The sequence below is a fragment of the Paracoccidioides lutzii genome (assembly GCF_000150705.2).
Source record: "Paracoccidioides lutzii Pb01 unplaced genomic scaffold supercont2.7, whole genome shotgun sequence".
Taxonomy (NCBI): Eukaryota; Fungi; Ascomycota; class Eurotiomycetes; order Onygenales; family Ajellomycetaceae; genus Paracoccidioides; species Paracoccidioides lutzii.
In genome coordinates this window covers 788,801-804,421 of record NW_015440953.1, presented here as the reverse complement: position 1 = coordinate 804,421, position 15,621 = coordinate 788,801, and the positions used below count along the sequence as shown (strand labels likewise).

General features: G+C 48.3%; 4 protein-coding genes across 4 annotated transcripts; 3 read left to right on the top strand and 1 right to left on the bottom strand.

Moving 5' to 3' along the window:
• Positions 1–279: 279 nt before the first annotated feature.
• PAAG_03542 (hypothetical protein) lies at positions 280–5,721 on the top strand (the record flags this gene model as incomplete). Its single annotated transcript, XM_015844999.1, has 3 exons — positions 280–404; positions 485–5,530; positions 5,604–5,721. 3 exons carry the CDS (start codon positions 280–282, stop codon positions 5,719–5,721), a joined length of 5,289 nt encoding a protein of 1,762 aa, XP_015701973.1.
• Positions 5,722–6,104: 383 nt separating this feature from the next.
• On the bottom strand, positions 6,105–6,284 carry PAAG_03541 (hypothetical protein; the record flags this gene model as incomplete). Its single annotated transcript, XM_002794950.2, has 1 exon — positions 6,105–6,284. One exon carries the CDS (start codon positions 6,282–6,284, stop codon positions 6,105–6,107), a length of 180 nt encoding a protein of 59 aa, XP_002794996.2.
• Positions 6,285–7,148: 864 nt separating this feature from the next.
• On the top strand, positions 7,149–9,809 carry PAAG_03540 (para-aminobenzoate synthase; the record flags this gene model as incomplete). Its single annotated transcript, XM_002794949.2, has 1 exon — positions 7,149–9,809. One exon carries the CDS (start codon positions 7,149–7,151, stop codon positions 9,807–9,809), a length of 2,661 nt encoding a protein of 886 aa, XP_002794995.1.
• Positions 9,810–11,008: 1,199 nt separating this feature from the next.
• Positions 11,009–15,118, top strand: PAAG_03539 (hypothetical protein; the record flags this gene model as incomplete). Its single annotated transcript, XM_015844998.1, has 5 exons — positions 11,009–12,854; positions 12,961–13,970; positions 14,066–14,436; positions 14,556–14,641; positions 14,781–15,118. The coding sequence occupies 5 exons, from the start codon at positions 11,009–11,011 to the stop codon at positions 15,116–15,118; spliced, it is 3,651 nt and encodes a 1,216-aa protein (XP_015701972.1).
• Positions 15,119–15,621: the final 503 nt, after the last annotated feature.

Here is a 15,621-nt window from a genome sequence, read left to right as displayed (position 1 = left end):
TGTATTGTACCTTAATTTCGGGAGTTTCTCTTCTCTGGCACCTGTCATCCATAATTCGACCCGTTGCCTATCTGCACATCAACGTCATTCGTCCATAGCTACTAGTTACACTACCTACGCCCGGCCGCCGTGGATATATCAACGCCTATACCGACCCCCTGTTTGCCAGACCCACAAGTCCAAGACGACCTTAAGCTGTACCTGGATTTTGCCAATGCAAAGATTACGTTTGAGGACTTCCTCTGCCATTTATAATCTGATTCCGCGGCCTCGTTCGTCATGACCGCCATCGACTTTAACGCCCTCAAAGCACGGACTTTGGGCTCCGGAAATGACGAGGAGGCTGTGACTGTCAACACCCGCGCCTTGATAGATAAGGTGTTGGCACGGTATTCTGGAGAATGGTAGGCCTAATCTCTATTCCCTAACCACTCTTGCGTCTTTCCCTTGAAATGTATTGTGCTAAAGGGACTCCTTCCTGCAGGACCGTACTTAGAGAGCTCCTTCAGAACGCAGCTGACGCCAGTGCAACAAATGTCACTATCAAATTCGAAACCCTTCCCTCTACAAGTGTCCCTGCTCCTACTCAACTGGATCCATCAGCTTCTATAAAGCATGTGATTGCTCACCACACCCTCAAGCGTCTAGTACTCACAAACAATGGGACTCCGTTCTCCCCGAATGACTGGGCTAGGCTCAAGCGGATCGCCGAGGGAAATCCCGACGAAACCAAGATAGGAGCATTCGGAGTCGGGTTTTACAGTGTATTTTCCGATTGCGAGGAGCCCTTTGTGTCATCTGGCTCAGAAGCTATTGCTTTCTATTGGAAGGAGAATGCCTTGTTCACCCGACGGCTAAAATTAGATGAATCGGATTCCAGCCCAAATACGAACTTCGTTCTGGATTATCGGAATACTACATCTCCAATCCCAGCCCTCATGCCACTATGTCAGTTTCTTGCCAGTGCCCTAACGTTCGTCGGACTAGAATCTGTCGAGCTTTGGCTGGATGGTTGGAAACTCCTCCATCTTCGCAAGAAGGTTGCGCCAAGTGTCAGCATAGAAATACCTAAAAATGTGGAGACCAGAACTTCTGAAGGCCTCATGAAAGTATCCAATGTGATACGGGAGGTTGCCCAGATGGATGCTTCTTTGATGGAGGCAGTGTCTTGGAAATCCCCCGCCAACACCTCCCGTTTCGACAGCTCGCGACACCACGATCCTACAGCGTCGTTGAAGTCGTTCTTCTCCCGTTTAACAGGCTCCTCTTCCAGTAGCAACTCTGCTAAGCCCTCCAACTCCGATAAAGCAGATCCCCAAAAAGCAAAGGAAGACCTTGCCATCACCAAAACATCGTCTGTATTCCTTCACATCAGCACTGCCACTATCAAGACATTCGCTAGCCAATCATTTAGCAATGAACTTGAGCGTGCGACAAAGAAGCCCCCACCTAAATCAACGACACTAGCGATTTTAACGTCGTCCTACGATTTAGCGGAAGCTTCGAAGAATGAAGTTTCGAAGGACGCTGATATTTTTGCCTCCGTTCTACCTTCGCGGTCTGGTAGAATCTTCATTGGCTTTCCAACACACCAGACTACAGGCCTAAATGCTCATATCTCTGCGCCATCTGTTATCCCAACCGTTGAGAGAGAAAGCATTGATCTAAATGCTCGATGGGTTCGCACCTGGAATCTGGAGCTGTTGAGAGCAGCAGGGATAGTGTGTAGGATTGCTTTTTCTGCAGAGATGCTGTCGCTTAACAATCGCATCCAGTCCGGAGTGAACAACCCTGGTCGATCAAAGATTCGGAAAGAGGATATTGCGGGAGTGTTGCCGGAAGCAGTACATACTGTCAACCAGTTTGTGTTCCGTGAATCAACTCCAATATCGCATGTTGGGCAGGCAATTGAAGATTCGTTTTGGACGTGTAGCAAATACGCAACAATTGAGGTATTGTCGACTTGTGGGATTCTCCCATGTCACAATGTGCGAGTTGCGCCCAAAGACCTCAGTTTTATGGACTCTATACCGGCAATACCAGAGGAGCTAATGACTGGCTCCAGAGACTTTGTGAAGCGCTTGACGGATTTAGGCCTTGTTACTGACATCACTGTGTCGGATATTATGGAGGAACTGGAGTCAAGTCCCTTGACTTCAAAACAACTTGAAGAGCTTTTATCATGGGTGACCAAGAAAGCTGTTGCTGGTGACATCGATATTTCAGTGGTTCGAGGGTTACTACGAGCGGCAGTGGCTAATGACGAAGGGCCCGACGGTAATCCATCCCGCGTTATTGTTCTCAGTGATGTAAACAGTTTCATCAACCCTAATAAGATTCCTGTGGAATTGCCAATGCCGCCGTTCGTCATGCCTTTCAGATACACCAAGAATTTGTCTAGGAGTTCTCTGGAGTCCCTGGGCTGGCATGAACTGCAAATCGATGCCTGGATTACGTGGCTTGTGCAGAATGCGAAAAATAGAAGTTCACTTCCTCCTGAACAGGATATTACACAGACGCCATCGTTTGCTGCGCATGTACTGCCCGTTCTGTCTAAACAATGGGATAGTTTTGGTGTACCTACAAAGACTACAATTGTTGAACTGCTGCGGAATAGTACTGTCATTCCCACAAAGTCCGGAATGAGAAAACCTCCTGAGACTTATTTCCCGAGTGTCCGGCTATTTGACGATCTTCCCATTGTCACAGGCCTCAACAACGTCAAAGAGAAATTCCTTGCTACCCTTGGCGTTCGAAAGACTGTTGAGCTCAATGTCATTTTTGAGCGACTATTGAATAGCTCTGAGGATTCAGTCGACGAGAAAGGGGCTCCCCGGAAGAAATGGAGTCATGTTGATCTGATCAAGTATCTGGCTTCTGTTCAATCCGATATCCCGCGGGAAGACATTCAAAAACTAAAGCAGGCAAATATATGCACCGCTGAAGCCAGTGCGCGCTCCAAAACCGAGGCTGTTCGATATAAAGTTTCCGACCTTTTCGTGCCAGATGAGTTACTTAGGGACCTTGAATTACCACTTCTCTACTGGCCGGGAAGATATTACCCGACGGGCCCGGAAGGACGGTTTTTAACCTTGTTGGGACTCAAGAGCTTCCCGTCGGCAATGGAGTTAATACAGCTTATAGCATGGGCAGCATCAGTGGACAACACCAAACTTAGAGACAAAGCGATGACCTATTTTATCACGAACCATGTCGCACTTAAATATGCTGAGTTTGACTCGTCCAAGGTCAACATACCTTATCTTCCAATTGAAGGGCAAAACAAGCTAAGCACACCGAGTCATTGTTTTACTGACAATGGAGCTACTATATTCGGGTTTGATCTTCTGAGAAAGGACCTCCATCCCCACGCATTGAAGTTTGGCGTCAGTCAGCACCCTTCTCTCAGTGAGTGCCTGAAGCTCCTTGTTGCGAAACCTCCTTCATCGAAAAAGGAAGCCCAGACTTTATTTGAGTATTTTGCAAGACGACTAGGGGAGATCAATTCGGCGACTGCAGAACGCATCGGTCAGACGCGTATAGTCCCCGTTATCCGGAACGCTTCTTCGTCCGAGAAATCTTCTTCAATTGATCATATCACGCCGCGTGAATGTTATCTGGGCGAGAGTGAGGATTATGGAAATATCTTTGACTTTGTCGACTTTGGACAAGAAGCAAATCGGTTTCTAGAATCGTGCGGCGCAAAACGAGAACCGACCAAGGTTGAAGTTGCAAAGATGTTAGTTAAGGAGCCTGCCAGAGTATCGTCTAAGCTTCAAAACCCGGACAAATACCTCAATCTATTGCGTAGTCTTGCTGAGAGCATTCCACAGTTGAGGAAGCACAGGGATTTATTCAAGGAGATGAAAGCTGCACCCTTTCTTCTTGCGAGTAAAGAATTGCCCTCGAAGCCCGCGCCACCCAAGACCGACGAACAGTTGCTCGAGATGGACGATGAAACCTACGAAGATGAAACGCAAGGCATAAAAGAGTGGCAGCTGGCAAAAGCTCGCGATGCTATTATTGTCGACGACTATGCCAGTTTTAGTTTGTTTAAGCAAAATATTCTGGCTGCTCCTCAAGAGGAGTTGCTTGAAGATTTATATGTAGCCCTCGGCACTCCGTGCCTGAGTGAACTTGTGGAGGAGCAGGCGCGTTGTGGCGCTTTGGCATTTGACCAGCGCCTTGCCACGAAGTTGCAAAAACAAATCTATGAGCGGTCGCGATTGTTTCTCCATGACATGCCCCGCGAGATGATTAAGCACGATACGAAATGGTTGGAGAAGCATTTGTCAGTTCAAGTGGTGCAATCTATCTCCCTGAGACGGTTGCTGAAAGGGCGAAATGCGTCGCATGTTGAAAAGAGAAGCGCAGTTGTAATGCCATCCCGGGGCTCTTGGGTGTTGTCGATCTGTGCTGGCCCTCCGGATTTGTACCAAATTAGCCAGGCGCTCGTCCATCTTATTCTCAACAGACCGAAGCTGCATTCAACCCTCACGCTGGAGATGCTACTTAAAACGGACCTTCTTGAGCTTCGTGCCCGAGGCTACAATGTCGAGCGTATCTTGCGGCAGAAGGCTGCTGAGGCTAGGATGGCAGAAAGCAAGCGTCAGCAACAGCTAGAAGAGGAGTTGAAACAAATTCAAGAGAAAGAAGTTGCTTGGAGAAAGGAGCAGCAATCTGAACCCGATGATCGTGGGAAACAGCTATCGATGCCGGGAGTTTTCCCGGAGTTGTCCCCTCCTCATACGAGATCAAGCACTGATGAAACCTCTTTGGAAATAGCATCCACACGAGCTAAGAGCGGCGGCCTGTTCTCTGATCTCACTCGACGCTTTGGATTGGAGGATTACGCGCGATCAAACAACGCTATACAATCTGCCATACAAGGGATCCGCGACAGGGCACAACAACCCTTGCCCCTGCCCACGTCTTCCGACCTTCCTCCGCCATTTTGCACGGCTAACGAAGCCGGTTCGACGAGGGAATCCAAACCCCAAACCATAACTTCCCCTCACGCACTCCAATCAAACCTAATGTCAGCCATCCAAGCATGCCGACCGCACGGCTCATCAACCCTCTACAGCCGTGGCGAAAGGAACAAAGTAATGGAGACGAAATCATACTGCGACGAACAGCCCTGTCACGACCTCGTATTCGCCGCAGACACCAACTCTGGCATACGGATTTTCGTCACGAAAACTGTCGCAGATCGATCCGCGTTTTTGTTGGAGAATTCAGTCAGTCTCAACGCCTTTGCGTCGATATTGACGGATTGTGCCAGCGTGTTTTCCGTCCGGCTGAACAGTGTTAGCATCTTCTATGATCCGGCCGGCAAGACTATAGCGTTCAACAGCCAGGGCAGCATCTTTTGCAATTATCTCTACTTCCAACAGCTGCACCAGCCGCAGATGGTTCAGGGCGGGGTTAATTGTCGCGACGAGCCGTTGGTGTATTGGTGGGTTATCTTTTGCCATGAGCTGGCGCATAACTTAGTTGCGGACCATAGCTCGGACCATAGTTTTTACACGTATGTATATCCTGTTTTGCTTTTCTTTTTATTTACGTCTCATTTGCTAACTCATTCCATCCCGGTTCACCAGTGAGGGCTTTGTTACCCAGTACTTCCCCAGAGTTGCGCGGAAGATGGCTGAGTATGCAGCAGTGCCAGGGGCGGCGTCGACTCCATCGCCCGGACTTTCATCTCCTCCCCCGAACTGATAGCGTTCGGCTGTCCTAATTCACCCCTCTAGTTAGCAGCATGGATATCCTGGATTGGATATTTTGTTTGCGACATATTTCGAAGAAACATTTTCCCAAAATCACATGGGTGACAGATGTTTTCTTTTTCTTTTCTTTTCTTTTCTTTTTTTTTTTCTTTTTTTCTTTTTCTTTTCTTTTTCTTTTTTTCCTTCCAGGGTGTTGAACGGGTTTGTACGGAGTATTCTGGGTTAGGTCATGACGAGATATGATGAATGACTTTCACTCTGTAGAGGGAACTGCAGTAGGCTCCCACAACCTAATGTCAAGCGGATAGAGAATATATGGTTGGTAAACGCAAAGGCTCAACCTCAGGGGCAAACCTAGGACAAGTCACGTGACCATCACTTTTCTGGCCAAAGGAAGTAATCAGATCCTGCAGCTTTCTCGATTTCGGCGGATGAGACCCGACATACGACATTAACATCTATCCCATAGTTAAACCAACCGCCCTCCTTTAATTCAACTTCCAGCTCCGTGTCATGTTGAGGAGCAGACACAAATCCTGCCGAAAGAGCCGCCATGTCCTTCCTCTGGGACAGTTTCCCGCCCCTGGCGTCTATACTTTCCCTACCGTCTCTCCGAGCTCACGCAAAGCTTAACCAGTCAACCACTGTAATTGGCCTTAGTCATGGCGAGTTAGGTTTCACCCACCCGGTCGGGGAACCTTTTTTTTTTTTTTTCCTCCTCCTCCTCCTCCTCCTCCTCCTCCTTCCCTCAACACGGCCAAACAATGACTTGACTGACCTTCATCTTCAACTTCCCTCGCTTCGGTCAACTCGACAGCGCTGCGGGAGGGTTTACAATTGAAATTCAGATACTGTTTTATCACTTTTTTTTTTTTTTTTTTGCTATTTTTTTTGCGGTTGGGGCTTCCCGTCCTCTTGCCAAAGTTTGACAGCTATCCGCCAAACGTCGTGAGGGAGTGTATGGATAACTCTATCAGACACTCTCCGCTTTCCTCCGTACTATTTCGCTCCCTTTATATACACGCTCCGCTCCTTTTCTGCTCCTACAGACAACGATTCTAGACTATCTGTATATATATTATATTGGAGTGCTACGTTCTTGGGTAGAACTTATCCGAATCGTGGCTTCGAACGGCTTCTGCAACGGTTGGGTCGGGATTCGTATTTCGGAATTTCCGATTTTACCGCCTTAAATATCATTCGTCCAATTTTGCCATTCCGGAGGTCTCAATTGGGCTATCTCGAACCTGACTACTACTATTCGCTCTTGATTGAAAAGAGAAGAACTACTTTACCGTCAAATCTTTTTCGAGGGGGGGGGGGGAAAAAAACTTGGGATTTGTTGAATCCTTCAATTCTTTCACAGCCCATTGTCACATTCTCTATTCTCCATTTCACCCTTTCAATTCAACCGGCACCATGTCGTCTGATAGCTCAGTCGACCTGAATTCCATTGCTCAGGTTTTATTTATTGATGGTCATGACTCCTTCGCCCGTAACATCGTGGATCTACTCGAAAGCACATTGCCCGTGGCGGTCACTGTTGTGTCCATCGATGCCATATGGCCGGTGGACAAGCAAGCCCTTGCTGATGAATATGATGCTATTATCACCGGTCCGGGACCGGGCACTCCAACAAATCCAAGCGACGTCGGGGGTATGCTCCACGTGTGGGACCTGGAAAACGTTCCTGTCCTGGGTATTTGTCTTGGGTTTCAGAGCCTCTGTGTCAACTATGGAGCCTCCATTTGCAAGCTTCCTGAACCCCGCCATGGCAGAGTGGTCACCTTCGTTCATAGCGGAACAGATATCTTCGAAACCTTGCCGGCAAGCTTCGAGGTTACGCTGTACCATTCTTTACAAGTGCGCCTAGATCATGAAATTGAGTCATCCGGAGACCTCTCTGATCGCCAGCGATGTTGGATGTCAAGTCCCAAGTGTCCTGATCTCGTACCTCTCGCGTGGTATCGCGACAGTGCCACTCCCGGGGAAGCTACTCTGATGGCTGTTCGCCATTCCAAGAAACCTCTCTGGGGCCTGCAGTTTCACCCTGAATCTTGCAAATCTGACAAGGCCTGCCGTGACATAATCAGGAATTGGTGGCTATATACTGAAAATTTCAATGCCAAACACCGCACGATCTCCCGAAGGAGACTTGATATTTTTGACCCCTTGCGTGTAGAGGAACGTTATTTCAATGATGCGGACGATGTTGTTGAGTGGTGCAGCTCGTCAACCGACGTGTCAGCGTATCGTACCATAAATCGCGGCAGCTTAACGACGGAGAAAATTTGTGAACTTGTTGATGTACCCAATGTACCAAGTGTGGTTATCGATTCGACCTCTAGATTCAGCATTATCTCTGTTCTCAGTCCCGGCGCATGGACGCTCGAGTACTCGATTTCTAAACTAACGAGCACGATCTCACGGCCGTCCGGGTTGAGATCTACCAAGGATTTAGCTCCACGGCAGCCAAAGCATGTTTGGGACATGTTGCGTCGGATTCTCTCCAAAAAGAAGGTTGTCGAAGGAAATAAGACCATCCCGTTCTGGGGTGGCTTTATGGGCTATTTCTCCTATGAAATGGGCCTTTCCGAATTACATGATGGAGAAGCTCCGGCAATTAAAAAAGACGATACGGTCGACGTTGGTCTACTCTGGGTCGAGCGGAGTATTGTGATCGATCGGAAACTTGAAAAAATCCACATTCAGTCCATCCGAGAGTTTGACGACCAGCCGGGGGAATGGATTGACTTTGTTGCGAGACGACTAACCGGCTTCACATATACGAAATCCATGGACAATATCATGCTTAATATTGCGGTCACCTCCCCAGAACCCCTAGAGGAGACGAACTACCTCATGCGCTTGAAATACTCTGACGAGCAGCTGGCGAACATGATGGTCCGTGAAGCCAACATCGTCATACCGGACGAGGACATCTACAAGTCCAAAATAAAAATATGCCAAGAGTACATCCGCGATGGCGAGTCGTATGAGCTCTGTTTGACTGACCAGACAAAAGTCACTCTGCCCCGGTGCGAATATAGACAAGAGTCGGACCTTCGTCCCTGGATTTTGTACAAGCGGCTTCGGAAATACACCCCGGCCGCCTATGGTGCGTTCGCTAGAATTGGGAAAACCAAAATAATCAGCAGCAGCCCGGAATGTTTCATTCAATATGACAGGTATGGCCAGATCGACATGAAGCCCATGAAAGGGACAGTCAAGAAAAGCGAGGGCATGACGCTCGAGAAAGCAAAAGAAATCCTGAACACGCCAAAGGAGATGGGTGAGAACTTGATGATTGCAGACCTGATACGGCATGATATGTTCAAGGTGTGCAAATCCGGCGGCGTCACGGTTCATAAGCTGCTTGAAGTGGAGGATCACCCTCGGGTCTACCAGCTCGTCTCGCACATCAGAGGCGTTCCAGAAGACCTGCCGCCATCTCTCAAGGAACGGTGTGAAGTCCAACTTGTAAAAAAGGCCAGTCCGCACGATTACTCTGCCCTTCGCCAATGCCTGCCCCCCGGTTCCATGACCGGCGCACCCAAGAGGCAGTCGTGCGAACTTCTAGCTAAAATCGAGGGACAAAAACGCAGAATCTACTCTGGTGTCATGGGCTATTTCGATGCAGGCGGGGCAGCGTGCTTTTCCGTCCTCATACGAACAGCATATAGTCAATCCAGTGCCACTGATGACGAGGAGGTATGGCATATTGGAGCTGGAGGCGCGGTTACAGCGCTCAGCACGCCGGAGGGGGAGTGGGATGAGATGGTTACGAAGCTGGATACGGTTCTGGGGATATTCCGCCGTTCACCTGACGGCGATGGGGTTGCTGATGTTGATGCTGATACCTGCAAGAAGAAGACATCTGTGATGCAGGAGATGTTTCAGGACTATCCTGGATATACTACCGATTTCAAGGAGGCGGTAGGAGGCAGATGTTATAACATTACGACTGAGAAGGGGGATGGCCGTTCTACGTTCGTGAGTGAAAGTGTGCTTATGCCTGTTGACCAGAGGGGCAGGATGAAGAGGAAGCAGGCTCGAAAACTTGGACGGAGCAGCAAATAGGGCGAGAGGAAGGGTCTGAATTAGGTTTGGATTTGCATCATTGTAGTAGTATTGTTACTTTTCTCTCAATCTCGTTGGCCTCTTTCATTATTGAGGTTTTGATTTTTGTTTTACAGCATAGGATACGGTTTTTTGGACATTCATACCTATTCATCATTAGGTATGTGGCATACGGCATGACACTACATGGATAACTGATGAATTCTGTTGGGTTCGCCGCCGCCGGGGGGGGGGGGGGGGGGGGGTGTGGATATTGGGGAGAACATTGGTCACCATGGAGTGTGATACAAGTGAAAGGGCTTAAAGGGAGGGGCGTTTCAACACCACAGCTGGATATACGTGTTTACCGGTATTCTTATTAACGCTATTGTTACCGTCAAATGTCAAATGAATGAGATGACATGACATTACAGATGGTCATGTTGTGATTCCGCTGTCTCACTGGAGAGTAGCTGAGTTTGTCTGCAACGGATATTGCAGTTAGTTATAACGAATAGCTGATTCTAACCCTGAGAGAAGTTCTTCCCGTCCCACCGCTTATGAAGACCCCTTAAAAAGCATAGATTATACATCACTTCTCCTCAAGCCCATTTAAGAATGCAACATCCCAGTATTCCCCTAATTAGCTACCCATGCAGCCATCCTTTTTGCTCATTTACCGCCGGCAACTTTCGCCTCTTCCACGTGACACTTACTCCTCCAACTGCTAGAAATCCATTTTTCCACGTTCAACAGGTCAACCAAAGCCTTCCCCTGAAAGCTTTAAAACCCGGCCGCAGGGCCTGTTCTCCTCTTCCGCATCCCTCTTCTTCCAATCTCTCTTCAGGCAATTTAACCTTAGCCAATAATGGCCCTTCTTCAGGCGTGAAGGGCTGCAGAAGCATCAGCCTTGGGCAGCAGTGAGAGAGCAACCTGTCGGCAGGGAATGCCTGTTGGAGGCCTCAAAGAACTTGTGTCCTGCATGTTACTATATCACTGCTGATGGTCTGCTTTGTTTTCTTGTGTAGTGTGGGGTTTTGGCTACTTTTTCTTCTTTTCTTTTACTTCACAATCACGATCTTGACCTACTGTAGTCTAAAGCGTGTTGTTCATTAACAGAGATTACCCAACCCTTGAAAAATCCGCGCAAGTCACTATAAATACACTTCAAAAGAGCACCTTGGTTTAATTACACCAATTCTCTTTACATTCTCCACACGATGGAGATCTTCTGTCGAAATATCCCAGACCAGGTCCAGAACAACCACCTGAAGAAGGAATTCAGACCAGTGCTCTCTCAATTCGACATCCACTATTTCCACTGTCGCAAACTCCCACATCGAAATGCAGTGCTCACTATCAGTGACGTGGCTAAGGCCTCAAAAGTCCTCGCCGTCTATGGCCAGACCACTGGGCCTGGTAAGAAACGGAGAGCTACCAAACCGTTGAGAATGTTTGGGCAGATTATTTACCTGGAATTGAGCCGAAATCCGCCAGACAATTTTCTGCTTCTCGCATTGAAGAATGAGGAAGAAACGCGTCTCAATCGTGGTAGTACGGTGCTTAGCAACACACGCAACTCCCGTCATACAGCACCTGTTAAACGGGTCAAGACTTTCTTCATCACCACCATGTCCTGCGGCACGTGGGATTACCATGAGGGGAACCCGGTGTTTATTGAATGTTTTCGCACTGGAAAGATTGGCAAGATAGCGTTTTGCAAGTCGGCTATCCGCGTTACATTGGAAACAGGGACGGACATCTATCATTTGGAGTTTACCTATTCCAATATTCCTGGATCGATCTACACTGGCACGGAGAACTCGCCTTCCATCACAATCACGGCCAACACCGCACCAAGACTGTACAAGACGGAGGCCGCAGATGTAATAACTGGGCTAGCATCACTTGGATTACAACAGAAATGGCCGAGAGGTCTGCCACCAAAGACTAGAGTTGGTCATTTCAGAGATGACCATGCTGCTCTTGCGGGCACTTGCTTCGTCTACAGATTTCTCCTGAAAGATTCCACAGATCTCAAAGCCGTTCGCGACCTTGCCCACGAGCGCCATATCCCGGAAATAGCGAGATGGGTCGAGCATCGCGCAAAGTATGACGTATCCTATTCGACATTGATGGATAGGTTTATGGCCTTCTTGACCGGGGGCGATTTACCATACCGCGTCATGTTTCAGCTGCAGAAACTAGTATGGAACGGCGCCATATCTCCTGTAAACGCTATCTCATTTGCATACCGCGTGGAAAAGGAGCTAGTCGACGCAGATCTAGATGTTGTTGTTCAAGCCCTTGACAAATTAGAGAGGGATATTCAATGGTCATCACCAGATGTTCAAGCATCTGAGGTTGACGTGGTTGCCTTGATGAAATTATTTGCGAATGCTCTTGAAATTGTCGTCCGTGAGAAAGCACTGAGTCGCTCCAATCGCCCAATTCACCCGAATAACATCCTCATCCACCGTGCCCAGGTCACTCCCTGCGGCATTTACCTTTACGGACCCCAACTGGAAACCAAGAACCGAGTCCTGCGCATCTATGAAGCGAATGTCGACCATTTCCTCCGGGTAGAATTTGTGGACGAGAGTGGAGACCCAGTCCGATATGACTCCCGTGCATCCGTCGATGCGATATTCCAATCCCGCTTCAAAGGCGTGTTGAAGGAGGGGATCACTATTGCAGGCCGCAAGTTTGAGTTTCTTGGCTTTTCTCACTCGTCATTGCGCTCCCAGACATGCTGGTTTGTGGCGCCTTTTGTTTCGGGTGGGACTCTATATAACGCCACGGTTATTATTCAGAATCTGGGCAGATTTGACCACATCCATTCCCCGGCAAAACAGGCTGCAAGAATCGGGCAGACGTTTTCAGATACCCTAACCTCGATACCGATATCCTTTGACATGCTTTCGGTGGGTGAGGATGTTGAACGCAATGGACGGATATTTAGTGATGGCGTTGGCACAATATCGCCTTTTTTGATGTATGAAATATGGAAGGACCATTCGTTGCGGGCGAAGGTGAAGCCTACTGTTTTTCAGATCCGGATTGCAGGTACTCATTTCCGCCTTCCGTGTCACACATCTATAAGCTCCGAAGCCTCTTCTTGCTAGCTTCCATGCATATAGAGGCATAATGCTAACTGAAACTTGGTTTATAGGAGCCAAAGGAATGATCGGCCTCGACAGTACAAAAACTGGGAAATCGCTAATGCTCAGAAAATCAATGGTTAAATTCCCTGTCCCGGAAACTGTTGGTGGATTGAATATCGAATTGTGCGGATCGGGGTTAAAGGCTTTGCCCTTCTTCCTAAACGCGCAATTGATCAAAATTCTTGAAGATCTAGGAGTGGAGCAGAGTGCATTTCTAAAGCTGCAGGCGGATGAAATTGAGAGACTCCGTGCTACGGCACCGTCAACTGCACAGGCCGCTAGGTTTTTGGAAGATACGCATATAGCAAAGTCGATAGGGCTCCCATGGCTTATTAGTATTTTGGAAGGCTTCAGACTTAGCCATACTGATGATGAATTCTTGCGACGAGTTATGGAGCTTGCTGTTCTGATTAAGCTACGAGATTTGAAGTACCGTGCTCGGATCCGAGTCCCGAATGCCGTGACGCTCTTTGGTATCATGGATGAAACCGGAATCCTCAAGGAAGGAGAGATTTTCTGCGTTACTCTGAGTGAAGATGGTCACAGAGAGGTGCTTGTCAGACCTAGGGTTGTCGTTACCCGTTCGCCAGCTATGCATCCTGGGGACGTCCAAGTGGCCAAGGCGGTCGATGTCCCAGCCGACTCTCCCCTTCGCCAGCTACATAACTGCATCGCTTTTAGTCAATACGGCGACCGTGACCTCCCCAGCATGTTGAGCGGTGGTGATCTCGATGGTGATCTGTATAACGTCATATACGATGAAACCCTAATTCCTAAGATAACGGTACCCCCCGCGGAATACCCCCGCGTGGAGGAGAAGGTGCTTAACCGGCCGGTAGTGACTGATGATATCATTGATTTTTTCGTTACGTTTATGCAGCAGGATCAGTTGGGGCGGATTGCCACGATCCATCAGGCGATTGCTGATCAGCGGGATCGTGGAACTTTTGACGAACAGTGTTTGTTGCTTGCCGAGCTACATTCTACCGCTGTTGACTTCTCGAAGAGTGGAGTCCCTGTAAGTTTCCTTCCTTTCTAGTTGACAGTGCCAAGGAAAAGTCTTGCCCCAGAAAGATGAACGGTATGCTAACCCTTCATTTGCTAAAATGTTAGGTCGACCTTGCACGTATCCCCAAATTCCCACGATACCGGCCAGACTTCCAGGCCCACGGCCCCCGCGTCCGCATCGCAGAAAGTCTGTCTTTGTTTGAAGAAGACGAGGAGACGACTGCTCAGGACCTTCATGATGATGAGGACGACGAGCGCCCACCCACCAGGTTCTATAAGAGCTACAAAATCCTAGGGAAACTGTACCGCTCCATAGATGAAGTGGATTTCCTTCACAAATGGCAGCATGCCACGCAGCGTCCCTCGGGATTGGCTACGCCAAGCGTGCTTATGGGTGTGTGGGCATATGTGCAGGCGGAGACGAAGGGGTTTTTGTGGGATCATCATATTGAGAATGCACGTTATATTCGTGAGATGTATGTGAAACCAGTGGGGCTGATATATATTTGATATTGTGTTTTGGTTTTTTTTTTTGTTTCTCTCTGTTTCTCTTCTCACTTGAACCTCACTAATAGCTTCTGTTTTTATCGTGTAGTTATGAAGACAATCTCTGGGGTCTCATGCATCGTTACTCTTCCACTCCCTGGAAGAGTTTCATTTCCGAATATGAGGTGTTCGTTGGTAACATATTGGGACATGGACAGAAACTCTCTCAGCGACAAAAGGATGCGTCGACAGAAATGAGAGAAGGCATGCCAAACAATCCTTATTCAAATAACCAATCCACAAATGAATGACTAACTAACTCCACGACAAACAGAATACAATAACCTCATCGAATTCATCACCGCCATGATCCAAGACCGCGAGTCAGGCGGCATGGAAGCTCTCGAGCGCTCCATCGCCTGCCTTCATATTGCTGTGGAAGAGGAGATGGAAGCAAATGGTATGAAGGATAACCCGCAGTTGTCCCGCTCAAAGACATTCAGACACAATAACTCGGACGCTGGCTATTATCGGCCTCCGGACCAGTCAGGGATGGCAGAGAGGACGGATAAACATGGCAAGAAGAAGCGCAAGCTTATTAGTTTCCGGTGGATCGCGGCCATTGTGTGTCTGAGAGAGGTTGATAAGTTTCAACAGACTTTGCCGTTTTAGGGGTCCGGTCTGGTCTGGTCTGGTGTTTGGCATTGGGGCTGGATGAGGGTGTTTTCATGTGAAAGGGCGACTTGGGATGACAACATTATGTGGAGCTTGGTCAAGGCATTGATGACGGGGGATTAAGGGTAGGGAAAATTGCGGCTTCTTCTTATTTTTCGTCATGTTTCTTTCATGTCCATGTGACAATTTTCTGGGATTCCGGTTGGGACTTGGTAGTTTTTTAGGTGCCTTGACAATAAATGGATTCCCTTCAACGGTGGTGTTGGTATGGGCGCTGTGTTGCGGGGTTTACATCAAGAGGGATCGCCTTGTTTTGTTCCTATGTTTGTTAGTGTCTGAGTGGGTACTGAAAGGATGGGAGAATTCCTATGTTCTTGTATCTTATTTGATTTAATAGTGAGTTAACTGCTACTGAATTACTACATACCCAGTGCTTTAACAGGCTTCCAATGGCCAGGGAGTGGATATCGAGGGGTTCTGCGGCCAATATTTTGAGCGAC